Raw genomic sequence first — 14,998 nt, 5'->3', positions numbered from 1 at the left:
AACCACGCTGTCTACATGCGACGCAAATTTCAAAGAATTATGTAACCGAACTCCAAGGCTTCTCTGTTCTACAACACTACCCAGGGCCCTACCATTAATTGTATATGTCCTGTCCTTGTTTGTTTTACCAAAATGCAATACCTCACATTTCTCCAAATTAAACTCTGTGCCCCTCCTGAGCGCCATTGACCCAATTGATCTTAGAAAACCTTTACGGTCCAAAATGCTACCAATTTTGGTGTCATCTGCAAACTTACTAACTATGCCTCCTATATACTCATCTGAATCATTTATATAAATGACAAACACAAGTATGATCCAGTATGGCCCCTTTCCTAGTTAGACTATTTATGTATTGTTTGAAAAAAAATTGTCCTAGACACACTGAACAAATTATCCCCCATCCATGCCCCGGCTGTAAGTACCAGTCAATATAGAGTAAGTTAAAATCACCCACCACCAGAAACTCTGTTTTTACATTTTTCCATAATCTGTCCACACATCTGGTTGTTGGGAGGTCTGTAGTACCAATCCCATTAGTGTGCACCTTTCCTATTCCTGAACTCGACCCATATGGCCTCATTGAATGAGCCTTCTAAGGTATCCTCCCTAAGTACAGTTGTGATATTCTCCTTTATCTCTATTTTTTACATCCCTCTCTCTCTCGCCTGAAACATCTAAATCCCAGAAATGTTAAGCGGCCAATCTTGTCCTTCTCCCGGGTCTCTCAACCCAAATCTCTGTAATAGGAACAAAATCATAGTTAGATGTACAAGTACAAAATCTGAAATCAAAAGTTCTGAAATCCGATGTTTTATTCGTGAAGTATTTTTCTGTATAACAAGGTTGCTTGGCATGCGAACAAGTGAACCAACTCCACACCCACTCGACCCACATCACTCAGGTGTAATGTGGTGTGGCCCAGCACTGGCAGGCAACAATTGTGTTTCAGCGCAATTGGATCACACGTGGGTCTGCTGTTCAGTAAGAGTTTTTAAAATTTCACTGTGAAAATGTCATTTATTCTGAAATCCAAAAAACAACTGGTTCCAAGGATTTTGGATAAGCGATTGTGTACCTGTATTAATCCAAGCTCTAAATCCATCTGTCATATGCTTGACATTAAAACAAATACACCTCAGACCACCAATCCTTCTGTGTTTGGTAACCCCTCCCTTTGTGTTCTTCCTCTTAGTCTTACTGACATTAGCCTCTGACTCCTCTTCTGACATACTGCTCTGGTTCCTGACCCCCACCACACTAATTTAAACTCTCATGAGCGGCACTAGCAAACTTTCCTGCCAGGATATTGGTGCCTGTCAAGTTTTAGGTGCAATTTGTCCTTCTTGTACAGATCCCACCTGCCCTGGAAGGTGCCTTAATAATCCGCATTCCTGAAGCTCTCCTTCACCAGCTCTTTAGCCATGTATTTAACTGTACCCTCTTCCTATTCCTAACTTCACTAGCAAGTGGCACAGGGCATCCCAAGATTACATTCCTAGAGGTTTTTCAACTTCCTACCTAACTCCCTGAACTTCCTTTACATTCTGCTTTTTGTCATTAGTACCAATATGGACCACAAGGTCTGGCTGCTCACCATTACCCCATCAGAAATCCTTGTGCGCTCTCAGACATCCTTGATCCTGATGACAGGGAGGCAATACACCATCCTGGAGTCTCATTTGTGATCATAGAAATGCCTATTTGCTCCTGATTATCTAGACCCCTATCACGACTGCTTGCCTAAACTTCAACCCTCCCTGCTGTACAACAGTGGCAGTCATGGTGCCAGTGATCTGGCTACAGCTGCTGCTTTCCTCTTAGAGGCCATGCTTCCGGATTGAACCTTAGTCATCTTTTTTGTTTCTGTGTGGCCTCACGTGAGTCATTCACTTCTTCCATCCAAGTCATTCAAATATATTGTAATTAATTGTGGTCCCAGCATTGATCTCTGTAGCATTCCAGGTTGTCATACTGAAAATGCCTCCCTTATCCCAACTGTCAGCATCTGTGGAGAGAGAGTAAGCTAACGTTTCAAGTATTAAAGACTCTTCATCAGAGCTGATGAGTAAATTAGATATTTACTCACAAGAAGTTAGTAATTATTGAATCCATTAAACCTTTTGTCATACAGACGCTTAGTGATTTCAAATGTGATGTTTTTAACTGGACACACAATTTCCAATAATTTGATTTGAATAAATTTAGGAAATTTGACAAATGCAATAAGAGTTTTATAAAACAAATAATTGTTTTAGTTCTGAGTAAGCTGTAAATGAAAATAATCCATATGCTTTGCATTTAGCATTTAATAACCGAAGTGGTTGCAGCCTAAAGTCAGGAAGAATGCATTCCAGTGTAAGTGACGGCTCACATCCATCCTGGAACATTACTGCCAATGCATTTCAAGTTAACACGGTTAAGTGGAGGCCAGTTCACTCTCATAGCAATGTCAGCTGTCTGTCTCTTTAATGGCACAGGAAGACTGCAAACTATGTAAGAAGAATTCTGTCTGCAGCAATGATGTCCTTTACGGAAAATTATTTCAAATTTTTAAACAAATTGTGCTACCGTTAAGTTGGCTTGGATCAAGGCCATTAGAGAAGTCTGATCCAATGATAGCCTGGATTCCTAGTGAGGCAATGGTGCCAAAAAGGCCTAGTATTGGGAGTACTCAAGCCCAGCTCCCATTACACCACTGAAAAAGTAGGTGCCTTGTATCAGGTCCTGTGGAATCTAGGAAATATTTGCACATTCTGGACTAATTTGCATGTCTCCTAGAGAAATAGGAGGTATTTGCCAAAAGCGTACTGGATTTTCAGCCAAGAATAGTTGTGTTTAAATATTATTTTCATCTTTTTTATTTTTAGAAGTTTTAAATCAAAAAAGAGGTTGCAAAACATATGGCGGTACCATATTCTGCAGACTTGGCAATAATATAATTTTACTTAGAAGATTATTTTGAAAGTCAAAACCTGACTTTAGAACAAGCTTGTATTTTACATTCTTGACAACAGAAGGGCATTGTAATTCTTGCCTGTAGATAGTCTTAATGCATGTTTTTTAAAGTTGACAGTGATGCATCACTTTTTAAACTGACTTGTGTTTGATTTAGAATAAATGACTTGCAAGGGATTTTTTCTCCAATTATCTCTTCTGCCTTCTGATCAGCCTGTACATGTATCACTTGCATATTATAGTGCCATTGCACAGCAATATGAGTCACACAATGTAGGAGGTATAAATCACGATTCATCACTTGAAAACAAGTACACTGCTGTGGGTGGCACAACAGCTGAGTATGTATCAACCAACAGTGTACTGTTTTTTGAGAAAATAAAAATTGTATACATAATAATAGCAGCAGTATAGTTACAATGGAAAGACTTGCCAGGTTTTTAATTCAAATTAGGGATTTAAGTAACTAAACTTCAGCGATAAAGTTTATTAATGTCAGTAAATAGCTTAAGGCTCAAGAATGTTTTCTCTGTATCCTTTAGCTAGCATTAAATGTATCAGCAGCTTTTAAAATGGAAAAACCTTAATCAACACTCACAGATATAATTACAATGCTGAAATTGCATATCATGGAAAGAATATAAAGGAATATCAGAGCTTGAGTGATGTAAATGGTCAATCAAATGGCAATTAATAGTTTTGACCAACCCAATCTGTTCTTGTTCGCAAAGAGGCCAATAATCTCGTGTCATAGATTTAAACGTAATAATGAATGGATTAGTAGGAATTTAGATGAATTTTGGTGAGCTGCCTGCACTTGAACCTCTGCTATTAATGGTGGTTGATGTACAGCTACAATGCAGTTGGGAAAAGAATTCCAGAAATTTGACCCAACAATAGTGAAGGAGTGGTGTCATAGTTCCAAGTCAGGACTATGGAAGGAAACTTCATTTGTGTACTTCGTCCTTCTATGCGGTAGAGACTGTGGGATTAAAAGGTGCTGTCAGTGGCCTCAGTGAGTTACTGCAATGCATATTGTAGGTGTTATATACTTTAGCTGCTGCTGCTGTGCATCAGTAGTCAAGGGAGTGATTGGTGAAGATGGTGGATAGTGCGTTATAGGTAGTGTTCAGGCTTTGAAGAGTAAGAAGTGAGTGACTCGGCATAGATTTTCTAACCTCTGACTTGCTGTTGTAGCCACAGTATTTATATGGCTAGTTCAGTGTGGCAGGCAATCCAGTCAATGACATTCCGTAGGATGTTGATAGCAGAGATTCGGGAATGATAATGCAATCAGCATTCCCACTAATGTTCTGACTGGCACAGACCTCTGACCCTGTGCACAACAGCAATGTCTGGAGCCAAAGTCAATGCTGCAATCAGCAGGCCAACACTGATAACTATGCACAGAACATTGGTGTTTATAGGGAACATTTCATGCCATTAAATGTCAAGCAGAGATGCTTTGATGTTACTTGTCACCTATCAGCACAAGCCTTCATATTGTCCCGGTTTTGCTGCAATTGGACATGATACTTCAGTATCTGAGTAGTTCAGCAACATTTGCAACATTATGTAATTAATCATCAGTGAATGACTGATCTCACTTCTGACGTTAAGATGGAAGGAAGATCATTGATGCAACCATTGAAGATGGTTAGTTTAGTCCATTAGTCTTATTGAGCCATAAATTTAGAGAAATGGATAATTGAGGTGTTGTGGTATCTGGCACATGCGTGTTTTCTTTCCTTTACTGTGCCTTTAAGGATAATTATCAAGCAAATAAACTTTGGCAGCTTGAGAAGCTCCTACAATGTAACATTTTTATTGCCTAGGACCCCTTTAAACTCTTAACATTGAAGAAATCTGACATTCCATAAATATAACATTTAACTTCTGAGGACAATTTGGTATTTATTGTACTAATGCTTCAAAAATACGTTGACAGTGAGACTAACAAAATAAGAATGGATGTTCATTGATTCACTACTTAGAGATTGTATTTTTGAGAAATGTCAGCACTTTCAGAGGAATATTAGCAATGGTATTTTGGTTATTTGTGTTATACATCCTATTGCTGTCAGTTTTAGTGACTAATGATAGTGAACACTGGTTTCATCATTGTTAAATCCAGGCTACTACTTTTACTGGTGGTTATTTTTGCCATAGTTCTAAAGTTTTTATTAACTTTTGCAAAACATGTTTGGGAACTTTATTTTAAAAATGACGAGTATTATCATAAAAAAGGCCATGATCAATGCCGTCTTGCTATTTATATCCAGATTCTGGTTCATGTCTCCAATGATTGAAGTGAGCTGGATTTTACCTGTCCACATGAAATAGGAATTGGAGTACACTCCGCTGTTCAATAGGATCATGGCTAATCTGGCAATTTTCATGTCCACCTTCCTGCCCTCAACCTTTAATTCTCATACTGATCCCGTACAATCTATCTTTCTCAGCCTTAAACATGCACAAGACCTCTGCCCCACAGCTTTGTGTGGCAAGGAATTGCAAAACCTCAACCCTGTGAGAGAAGAAATTCTTCCTCACCTCAGTCTTAAATTTTCGCCCTTTAATTCTGAGGTTGTGCCCTCTGGTCGTAGACTCACCTATGAAAGGAAACATTCAGCATTTACTGTGTCAAGCCCCTAAAGAATTCTGTATGTTTCAATGAGATCATCTCTCATTCTTCTAAATTCCATGAGTAGACCCTCAACTTGTTTAACCTTGCTCATCAGACAATCCCTCCATACCTAGTGAACTTTCTCTGAACTGCCTGCAATGAAATAATGTCTTTCTTTAATTAAGGGAACTAAACCTGTGCACGATACATCAGATGTGGTCTCATCGGCACATTGTATAGTTGCAGTAAGACTTCCCTATTCTTATATTCCAATCCCCTTGAAATAAGGCCAACATTCCATTAGCCCTGGGATTACCTGCTGCACCTGTGTTCTGGCTTTCTGGGTTCCCCGCCCCCACAACTCACCCATCCTTCGTGTTGCAGCTTTCTGCAGTTTTCTCCATTTAAATAATTTTATTCTCCCTTCCAAAATGAATAACTTAATATTTTCCTGCATATGCTCCATTTGCAAAATTTTTGCCCACTTACTTAACCTATTAATATCTCTTTGTAAACCTTTTGTATCCTTCTTGCAACATGCTTTTCAATCTATTTTTGAGTTCTTTACAGATTTGGCTACATTTTCTAAGTGACCTCTATTTACTTTGACTTTTTTCTTCCTCATTATATATTTAGAAAAGTTCTTCTTAGCAGTTTTTATATTCCTTGTTAGTTTGCCCTTGTAGTTTATTTTCTCTGTCTTTATTATCTTTTTATCTTTTGCTGGGTCCTAAATTTATCCCAGTCTTTGCGGCTTTCACTGAATTTTGCATCCTTACATGCATTTTCTTCCAACTTAATACTCTCCTGAACTTCCTTGGTTAGCCATGGTTCGTATATCCCTCTCTGAGAATCTTTCCTTCTGACTGGGATGTGGTTTTGCTGAGAATCATGAATTACATCCTTAATTGTTTGCCATGGCTTTCTTACAGTCACTCTTGATCATCTGTCTGCTCGGCTCACATTAGCAACTCTAACCTTATTTCATTGTAATTCCTTTCATTTAAGTTAAACACGGTTGTTTCTGACCTAAGTTTCTCATTCTCAAACTGAATATTAAATTCATTATGTTGTGATCACTACTTCCCAGGATCTTTTACTATGAGGCATTTATTAAACCTGCCTCATCATCCATTACCGTATCCAAGATAGCCTGCACCCTGATTGGATCCATGACATGTTGCTCCAGGAAAATATCCCTGATGAATTTATTGCCATAACTACCCTTTCCAATTTAATTAACCCAATCAATGTGAACATTCGAGTCACCCATAATTATTACTCTATTCTTTTTATTATTATGCTCTTATTATTTAGTGTATATTCTTTCCTACAAAGTGGTTACCGTTTTAGGGTCTGTACTCCTACCAATGCCTTCTTACCCTTGCTGTTTTTTTACCTCTGCCCAAATGGACTCTACATCATCTAAACCTAGATAATTTCTCCCAAGTATCTTCATTTTGATTCATATCAACAGTGCTACTGTCTACCTTTTTTTTTTACCTCTCCTGTCTTTCCGAAAGGTCAAATACCTCTGAATATTAAGTTCCCAGTATTGATCTCCTCATAACTATGTTTCCGTAATAGCTATATGGGATCATGTCCATTTGTCTTGATTTACATTGTCAGTTCATGTATCTTATTCTGAATGTTTTGTGCATTAAGATACAAAGCCAATTCCCAGCTAGCATGTGACTGGCCAGGCACAGTTACCTAGTATAAGTAAACAAATAATTAAAGATCAATTGCCATTTTCAAAAGTTAGTTTAACCTCAACGTAATGCTGGCATAATAACATTGCCCTGGGCAGGCAGGCATTAATGGATGGCCCATTTTGCTTTCCTCCAGATGATGTTTTAAAAATGGTGGGAAAGAAAGGAGGACTTTCTTTGAGGGCCAGCCTTCACGCATTTTTAACCCACCCAAAACATAGTACTTCACTTCCTTTCTCCCCATCTATATTGCAAACTCCATCTCCCTCACATGCAGTTCCCCCTCCCTAATAGGTCCAATCTGTTCCTCCTGTGACAATGCTGCTCGTTTAGAAAGTTATGTTGTCCTCGGTTTTCTTCAAGAGGGGTAGTCAAGTCAGTGGTGCTGAAATGGCTAACAGACACTGCTGAAGTCAACAATCAGAGGAGGCCTTTAGATTTTTTTAAAAAAACAGTTGTACAATGAAAGGGAAGTGGACAGTTTTCCAGTTCAGGTTTTTATTTCTAGTTTGGTCTGTTTTCACAAGCAGTCAATAACTTGCTGGGGACCTAGAGAAGCAGCTACAGTGAAAAGTGATTGCATGCTTCAACAGAGGTCTTGCCTGAACTTCCTCTGTGAAATCTCTCCTGCCTTTAAGAACCTGTGTTTGAATTTACCTTTTGTCAAGGAATTAGAACAGCTTTTGTTAAGTTGTGATAGAATCGATTGGGTTATCAAATAAGTTATTCTAAATACTGTTTTCTTTTGTTTGTGTTTCATCTGATGATGTTTAAATAAATTCTGTTTTGTTTAAAGCTGATAGTTTGATTGACTGCATCACTCCTGGAATATCCACTATACATCTTCCGAAAAAAAATGAAAGTTAGAGTCTGGGTTAACTTAAAACGTTATGGGTCTGGTCCATAACACTCCCCAATATTGCTGACTCACTTTGGTCCAGGATCTTTGTCTGTCTTTCCCATGAGTCTGTTTGTAGTGCTGCTGGGATGGCAAGAACTGACCAGTCCACATTGGCTGGGAGATTTGGTGTGTGGATTTCCTCAAGTAAAGGGTTTTCGTCCCATTGTCACCTTGTCAATGTCACCACAGAAAAACATTGCCGTAGGGCGGATGTGGTTCTGATTCATCACTTTTTGACCAATATTTGCCATTAAAATCAACCTAGAATTTTACTCATTTAAAAACGCTTCACTATATAGAAAGGGTGCAAAGAAGATTTACCAGGATATTGCCTGGACTGGAGGGCATGTCTTCTGAAGAAAGGTTGAGGGAGCTAGGGTTTTTGTCATTGGAGCGAAGAAGGATGAAAGGTTACTTGATAGAGGTGTATAAGATAATAGGCATAGTAGAGTGAATAGTCAGAGACATTTTCCCAGGGCAGAAATGGCTATCATGAGGGGGCATAATTTTAAGGTGATTGGAGGAAGGTTTAGTGGAGATGTCAAAGGTTGTTTCTTTACAAGGGAAAGGTGGGTGCATAGAATGCACTGCCAGTGGTGGTAGTAGGTATATTTAAGTGACTCTTGGATAGGCACTTGGTAGATAATAGTACTGTGAAGGATATGTAGGTTAGTTTGATCTTGGAGTAGGATAAAAGTTTGGCACAGCATTGAGGCCGAAGGGCCTGTACTGTGCTGCACTGTTCTATGTTCTATATTTTAGTTGCATGCAAGATCACTTTAATTGACTACATCAATTTAATTGTAAGCTCACTGTATTGTATGAGGCTTGCTTTATCAAACTATCAGGCTGCCCAGGAAGTAAATCAACTGCTTTGACTAGAAGTTTCTCATTCACACAAGTTATCATTGAGAAACGCACAAATGTGTGTAAGCTATTCCTTTTTGTAATGCAAAAGAAGCTTAAATTATCCAGAGAAGGAGGCTTGGGAGGTATTGATTACCATTTGATGTTGTTGAAGACTTGTTACAACTATAGAAAAGTTACAGCACAGGAAGTGGTCATTCAGCTCATCGTGTCTCTGCCAGCTAAATAAAGTGCCTGTTCTAATCCCAATTTTCAGAAGTTGGTCTATGGCCTTTCAAGTAACAGCACTTCGGGTTCCTTTTAAATGGACTTGATGGTTTCCACCTCAAGCCAACAAATTAGTCCAAAAATTAGAGACTCTTCAACCTCTGGCTGAAAGGTATTTTCCCCCTCTTGTCCCTTCTAATTTTTTGAACAATCACATTAGATCTGTACCATATAACTGATCTCCCCACTAGAGGAAACAAATCTGCCTTGTTTATTCTATGTATGTATCTCATTATTTTATAAACTTGAATTAGTTCACTTCCAAATTTTCTCTGGTCTAAGGAAAACAATCTTTAGCCTTTTCAGTATTTCATCATACCTGAAATTTTCAAGTCCTGGCATTACTCTTGTAAATCACTTCTGTACTCTCTAGAGCAATTATGTACTTCTGTAATGATATCCAGAAATGTACACAAAACTCCAGGTGTAACCAAGCTAGTGACACCCTTGTATGTATTCATGTATTCAATACCTTGCCCAATGAAGGGGGTCTCATAAGTCATTTACAGCACAGAATGCTATTCTTTGTGCCTGCACCAGTCAGTAGTGATCAGATTATACTAATTTCATTTTTCGTCTTATGGCTATATCCTTGAAGGCTATCGATTTTTGAGAAGATTTGTAGCTCAGGTTGATGATAAGTATGTAAGTTAGCTCGCTGAACTCCAAGATTGTTTTCAGACGTTTTGTACCCATACTAGGTAGCATCATCAGTGAGAGTCTCTGGCGAAGCGCTGGCATACTTCAGCACTTCACCGGAGATTCTCACTGATGTTACCTAGTGTGGTGAGGAAACATCTGAAAACAAGTCTTCCAGCTCAGTGAGCTAACATACATACTTGAAGGCTATGGCAAAGCAAGTGAATATCTAAACACTGATTGAATGTTACAAGAGTTTTGGGCTCAACTACCTATCAGGAAGTGAGTTTCAGACCATCTATTTAATATGGACAGGTCCCATATCCCTAGAAATGGTCCCAATGCTTCAGGAATCTAAATCTCTCCCTCCTGCACTATCTCTCCAGCCTCTCATTCATCTGCTCTATCCTTCTATTATTTATACTCAGCACTGCATGGCACTGGGAGTAACTTAGAGATTATTATTATTATTGACATCCTAGGTTTAAATTTCCGACCTAATTCCCTAAACTTTGCTTGCAAGACCTAATTTTTCTTTCTTCCTTTGTCATTGCTTTGTCATTGCTTTCTTCCTTTGTCAAAACTCATGGACCATGAGTTTTGGCTGTACACCCCTCCCCCAGCCCCCCCAAAGAACTTTTGGAAAGACATGCAGGCGTTACAGTACATTCTTCACGCTGATACCCAGGAGGTAACATATCAACCTGAGGTGTATTCTATGGCTGCAGAAGCACCTGTTTGCTCCCCTCACGATTAAATTCCCTTCTATTATTGCACACTTCTTCCTCCATCACCTGAACAACTGGATATCACTGTGCCATGGTCTTGGCCCTGGCTGACATCTACAGTGGAAGCATCCCATACATCTTCTTTGCCTCCTTTTAAAATTGCACTGCCATCTTCAGGGACTTGTGGGCGTGCAGACCAAGGTCTCTCACTTGTCCTATTCCACTGATATCCTTCAATTTGTTGTGTAATCCCTTGCTTTGTTTGCTCTGTGAAAAATAACGACTTCACACTTCTTTGGACTGAATTCCGTTTGCTATTTTCCCCCAAATCAACCAAATCATGGATATCAGTCTGAAGCCTTCCTGAGAATGTAACTTTTAAAATAAATTTTGTGATTTACATATGAAAGAAGTGAAACTAACATGGTCATTCTAACAGATGAGAGACTTAATAAACAATCAAGGTATTTTTCAATGTATAATTTCACTTACATCACACTGTAAACTTTTGCTATAAATGCTGTGTCTTACAATTGTATACTCCACAACCACTGATGAAGGAGCAGCACTTCGAAAGCTAGTGCTTCCAATTAAACCTGTTGGTCTATAACCTGGTGTTGTGATTTTTAATTTTGTGAAACCTTCCCCTTCACTTTAACTATCTGGCCAATTTTTTTGTGTAATCTGCCAATTTCCCAATCATGCTTCTCACATTTAGTCTAAATCATTGATAAGTACCACAGACAGCAATGCTTGCAACTCTGAGCCTTGTGATATTACCAGAAACAGCTTTTCATTTGCAAAAATGTCCATCAACGGCCATTCTTTGTTTCCTGTCATAGAACAAATTACTGCTCCAGTTTGCCACATTCCCCAGTACCCAGTAACTTTTCTGCCCATGCCCACTTGAGACCTTGTCAAATTCATGTTGACCACATCCACTGCCCAACCTCATCAATCCATCCTTGTTCCTTTCTCAAAAAATTCAATTAAGTTACTATGACATGACCTTCTTTGAGAAAGTCATGCTGACTGTGTCTGATTAACCTGTACCTTCTTAAGTAACAGTTAAGTCTCTGTTTCAGTATGGATTCTAGTCATTTGTCCCCTGCTGAGTCAGACTGACCTATAATTATTTGGACTATCCTTGCATGCTTTTTGTCTAACGGTACAGTATTCACAGATTTCCTGTCCTCACCTGTATCTAGTGAGGCTAGCAAAATTTATCCACAAAACATCTACCTTTTCCTCCCTGGTTTCTTGAACAGCCTAGGATACAATATATTTGGCCCTGGGTGATTCATTCACCTTCAAAAGGAGGTCAGTCACTTGAGTACTTGGCATTATGCATATCTTATCAATTATTTCACTGTCCTCTTTAATTATGATGTCTTCTTCATCCTTCTTTGTGAAAACGTAGACAATACTCTCATTTTGAACATACCCAAATGTCTGCATTCACACACAACTTATCAAATATACCTCTGATAGGTCTTATTCTTGCCTTAGTCATCTTTTGCACTTCATATACTGGTTTTTCTTTTACTTTTTTGGAAACTATTTGCTTTCTAATTTCCTTTTTCACTTCACACCTATACTTTCCATATTCCTCTAAACTCCCTTTTCAAGATTGGTATAATCTCTATTTTCTGCTTACCCTGTATGCTTCTGGATAACCATGGGACTCCAGATTTGGCAGTACCATCCTTTTTTCTTTGTGCAAACAAGTCTGCACTCTGCTGTATAATCTCAATTTGAATGTCTCCCAAAGATTTGTCACTAATTTTCCTTCAAGAAGCTGTTTCAAGTCTGAGCAGAGAAGAAGGATGTAACGATAATTTTCTTAACACAGGATGGATGGAAAGTGGGGATGGTGAAGGAGATGAAGTAGTGTCGAGAAAGGGCATTTTCAGACATCATTGTCTTTGAGTGGGCTACTCTGACCATAAGCCTCTTAAGGTCATATGTGCACCTAATTTTATATTTTCTAATCAATCTGTTTGGGGATGATATTACACATTTCTGCAGCAAGTAGGACTTGAACCCGGGTCTCCCAGCTCAGAAGTAACAGCTGGTCAGCATGTCAGTTTTTTGTCAAGGCAGCAAGTTGAAAATTTTACTCAAATTTAATTAAGTTTTGTGAGATTATACATGACAGCTTTAGGCTTTTGGGTTTTAATGAAGGGAACAATTACTCATAAAAGCATAACTTTTTTTAGAGCTAAGTTTCTTTTTATCTCCAGGAGATTTGAAGTAAAATTACTTGTTCTGTTTTTATATGGAACGATTGAACTGTCTTTCGTCAATGTATTCTTTGATCCTGTTAAACCTTGTCTTCCTCAGTTAATGATGAATGGTAAACAATTAAACAAAATGCTTTTGCTTTGATAGAAGATGAAGTTTTTTGATTTTATTTTTCACAGAACAATGAGAATCTGAAATTGCTGGGACCAGGATAGTTTGCATTTGAATATCTGACTATGGACTAATGACTGTAGATGAGTAACTGATTGAGAGCAACCGTGCCAAAGTGAATGATCATGAGTACTACTAATGATGATGCTAATCCAGAGGAACAGGAGTTTCCTTTAAATCCATTATGCTTTGAATGTGGCCAACAGCACTGGACAAGAGAGAACCATCTGTACAATTACCAGCATGAAATGGATGATGACCTCGTTTGTCACATTTGTTTGCAGCCTCTACTGGAACCACTGGATACTCCCTGTGGACATACATTTTGCTACAAGTGCCTCCGTAATTTCTTGCGAGAGAAGAACTTCTGCCCATTGGACCGTATAAGTCTTCATTTTAAACTGTGCAAAAGGTCCAGCATTCTTGTTCACAAACTTTTAGACAAACTGTTGGTGGCTTGCCCTTTTGAAAGTAACTGTCAAGAAGTGATGCAACGCTGTGATTTGGAGGCGCATCTTAAACACAGGTAAGCAATGTATGAAGAGTGATTTTAAAAATTGCATATATTATCATTGTATCAATGTTGATAAAGGTACATTATTGTAACTTCCAAATATGATCAGTTGGAAATTCAGGCGTACCGACTTTTGAGCATCTTACTCCAGAATGGAAAGGTCTGAAGAGCCCTTGATTTTAGACCTCTGAGCACATCATAATGTAGTTGGTGCAAATGTAGGAGTCCGCACAGTTTAGTACCCCAATTTCCAGGGAGTAATTGAATTGAATCATGTGCGGTCTGGAGGAGTTGTAAGTGGGCCTTGGAGTGGATGATCAGGGTTCATTAGGGTTGGAGAGAGAGGATTACAAATCGGATTAATATTGGGGGTGTAAAAATCAATGTTTGGTTTAGGTAGGAAGATTGCAAATCTTAGGAGCACGTTTGGGTTGAGAGTTTGGATGGGATCATTTGTAGGCCTTTGAAATCCTGGCATTGGGGGTTGGATAAGGAGATTGCTGCCCTAGGGAGTACTGTTGGGAGCAAAAACTGAAAATTCTGGTGAAATGCAGTGAGTCAGCAGCAGATGTATGATGGACAGATTTTTTTTATCAGTAAGGGAATTCAGGGTTACGGGGATAAGGCAGTAGAGTTAAGGATTGTCAAATCATTCATGATTTCATTGAATGGCTGAGTATACATAGTAGATCAAATGGCCTCATTTTGATCCTAAATTTATGGTCTAAAGGGTCACTGGACTTGAAATGTTAACTCTATTTTTTTTCTCCACATGCACTGCCAGACCTGCTGAGTTTCTCCAGCACTTGATGTTTTTATTTCCGATTTCCAGCATCTGCAATTCTTTTTATTTTTACTTTTATTGTACTGTAGGGGTCTGGTTGGATAGGAAGATTACAGATCTCTGGAGTATTGTTGGGGAGTGGTTGTGTAAGAAGATTACAAGCATTGGGAGTGCTGTTGGGGTGATTGTCTAGCATACTAAAGGATAGAAAAAGTGCACAGTTCAGAGTTGGACAAGGGAAGTGCTGGGACTATGTTGGGAGGTGGAGCAAAAGAGCTCAAGACTGGGGCAAGGTTGCACTAGTGGGTGAAGTTGAAGATATGTGGATTGGGAGCACTGATACTGATTGCCTCAAGGCAAACCAAGGTTGCAGAAGAGCCAGAAGCTGGCCTTTATTCTTTTACTTTTATTTGCAAATAGACTAATATCTGGTTCATCATAGAATCCCTACAGTGCAGAAGGAGGCTATTTGTCCCATTGGGTTCACACTTTCCCTCTGAAGAGCATCCCACCCAGACCTAGCCGCCTACCATATCGCTGTAACTCCACATTTACCATGGCTAAGCCACCTAACCTGCACATCTTTG

At 38.9% G+C, this 14,998-nt stretch overlaps 1 protein-coding gene across 5 annotated transcripts in view; it reads left to right on the top strand.

The window, feature by feature from the left end:
- Nucleotides 1-14,998, top strand: part of lnx2a (ligand of numb-protein X 2a) — a 112,643-nt gene that overhangs the window by 17,260 nt on the left and 80,385 nt on the right. For 4 of the 5 annotated variants that reach the window (XM_043692006.2, XM_087988195.1, XM_043692005.2 and 1 more), the window contains one exon: nt 13,122-13,639. The exons of the other annotated variant lie outside the window; for it this stretch is intronic. In XM_043692006.2, coding sequence (XP_043547941.2) covers nt 13,233-13,639 — 407 coding nt within the window. In that variant the 5' untranslated portion in view covers nt 13,122-13,232. The remainder of the gene's footprint in view (nt 1-13,121; nt 13,640-14,998) is intronic. 5 annotated transcript variants of the gene reach the window in all.

The sequence above is a fragment of the Chiloscyllium plagiosum genome, unplaced genomic scaffold (genome assembly GCF_037043375.1).
Source record: "Chiloscyllium plagiosum isolate Xiang-an unplaced genomic scaffold, Cpla_swu_hap1 HiC_scaffold_6, whole genome shotgun sequence".
NCBI classification, from domain to species: Eukaryota; Metazoa; Chordata; class Chondrichthyes; order Orectolobiformes; family Hemiscylliidae; genus Chiloscyllium; species Chiloscyllium plagiosum.
The sequence above is the reverse complement of the archived record's forward strand: the minus strand, read 5'-3'. Positions and strand labels throughout refer to the sequence as shown.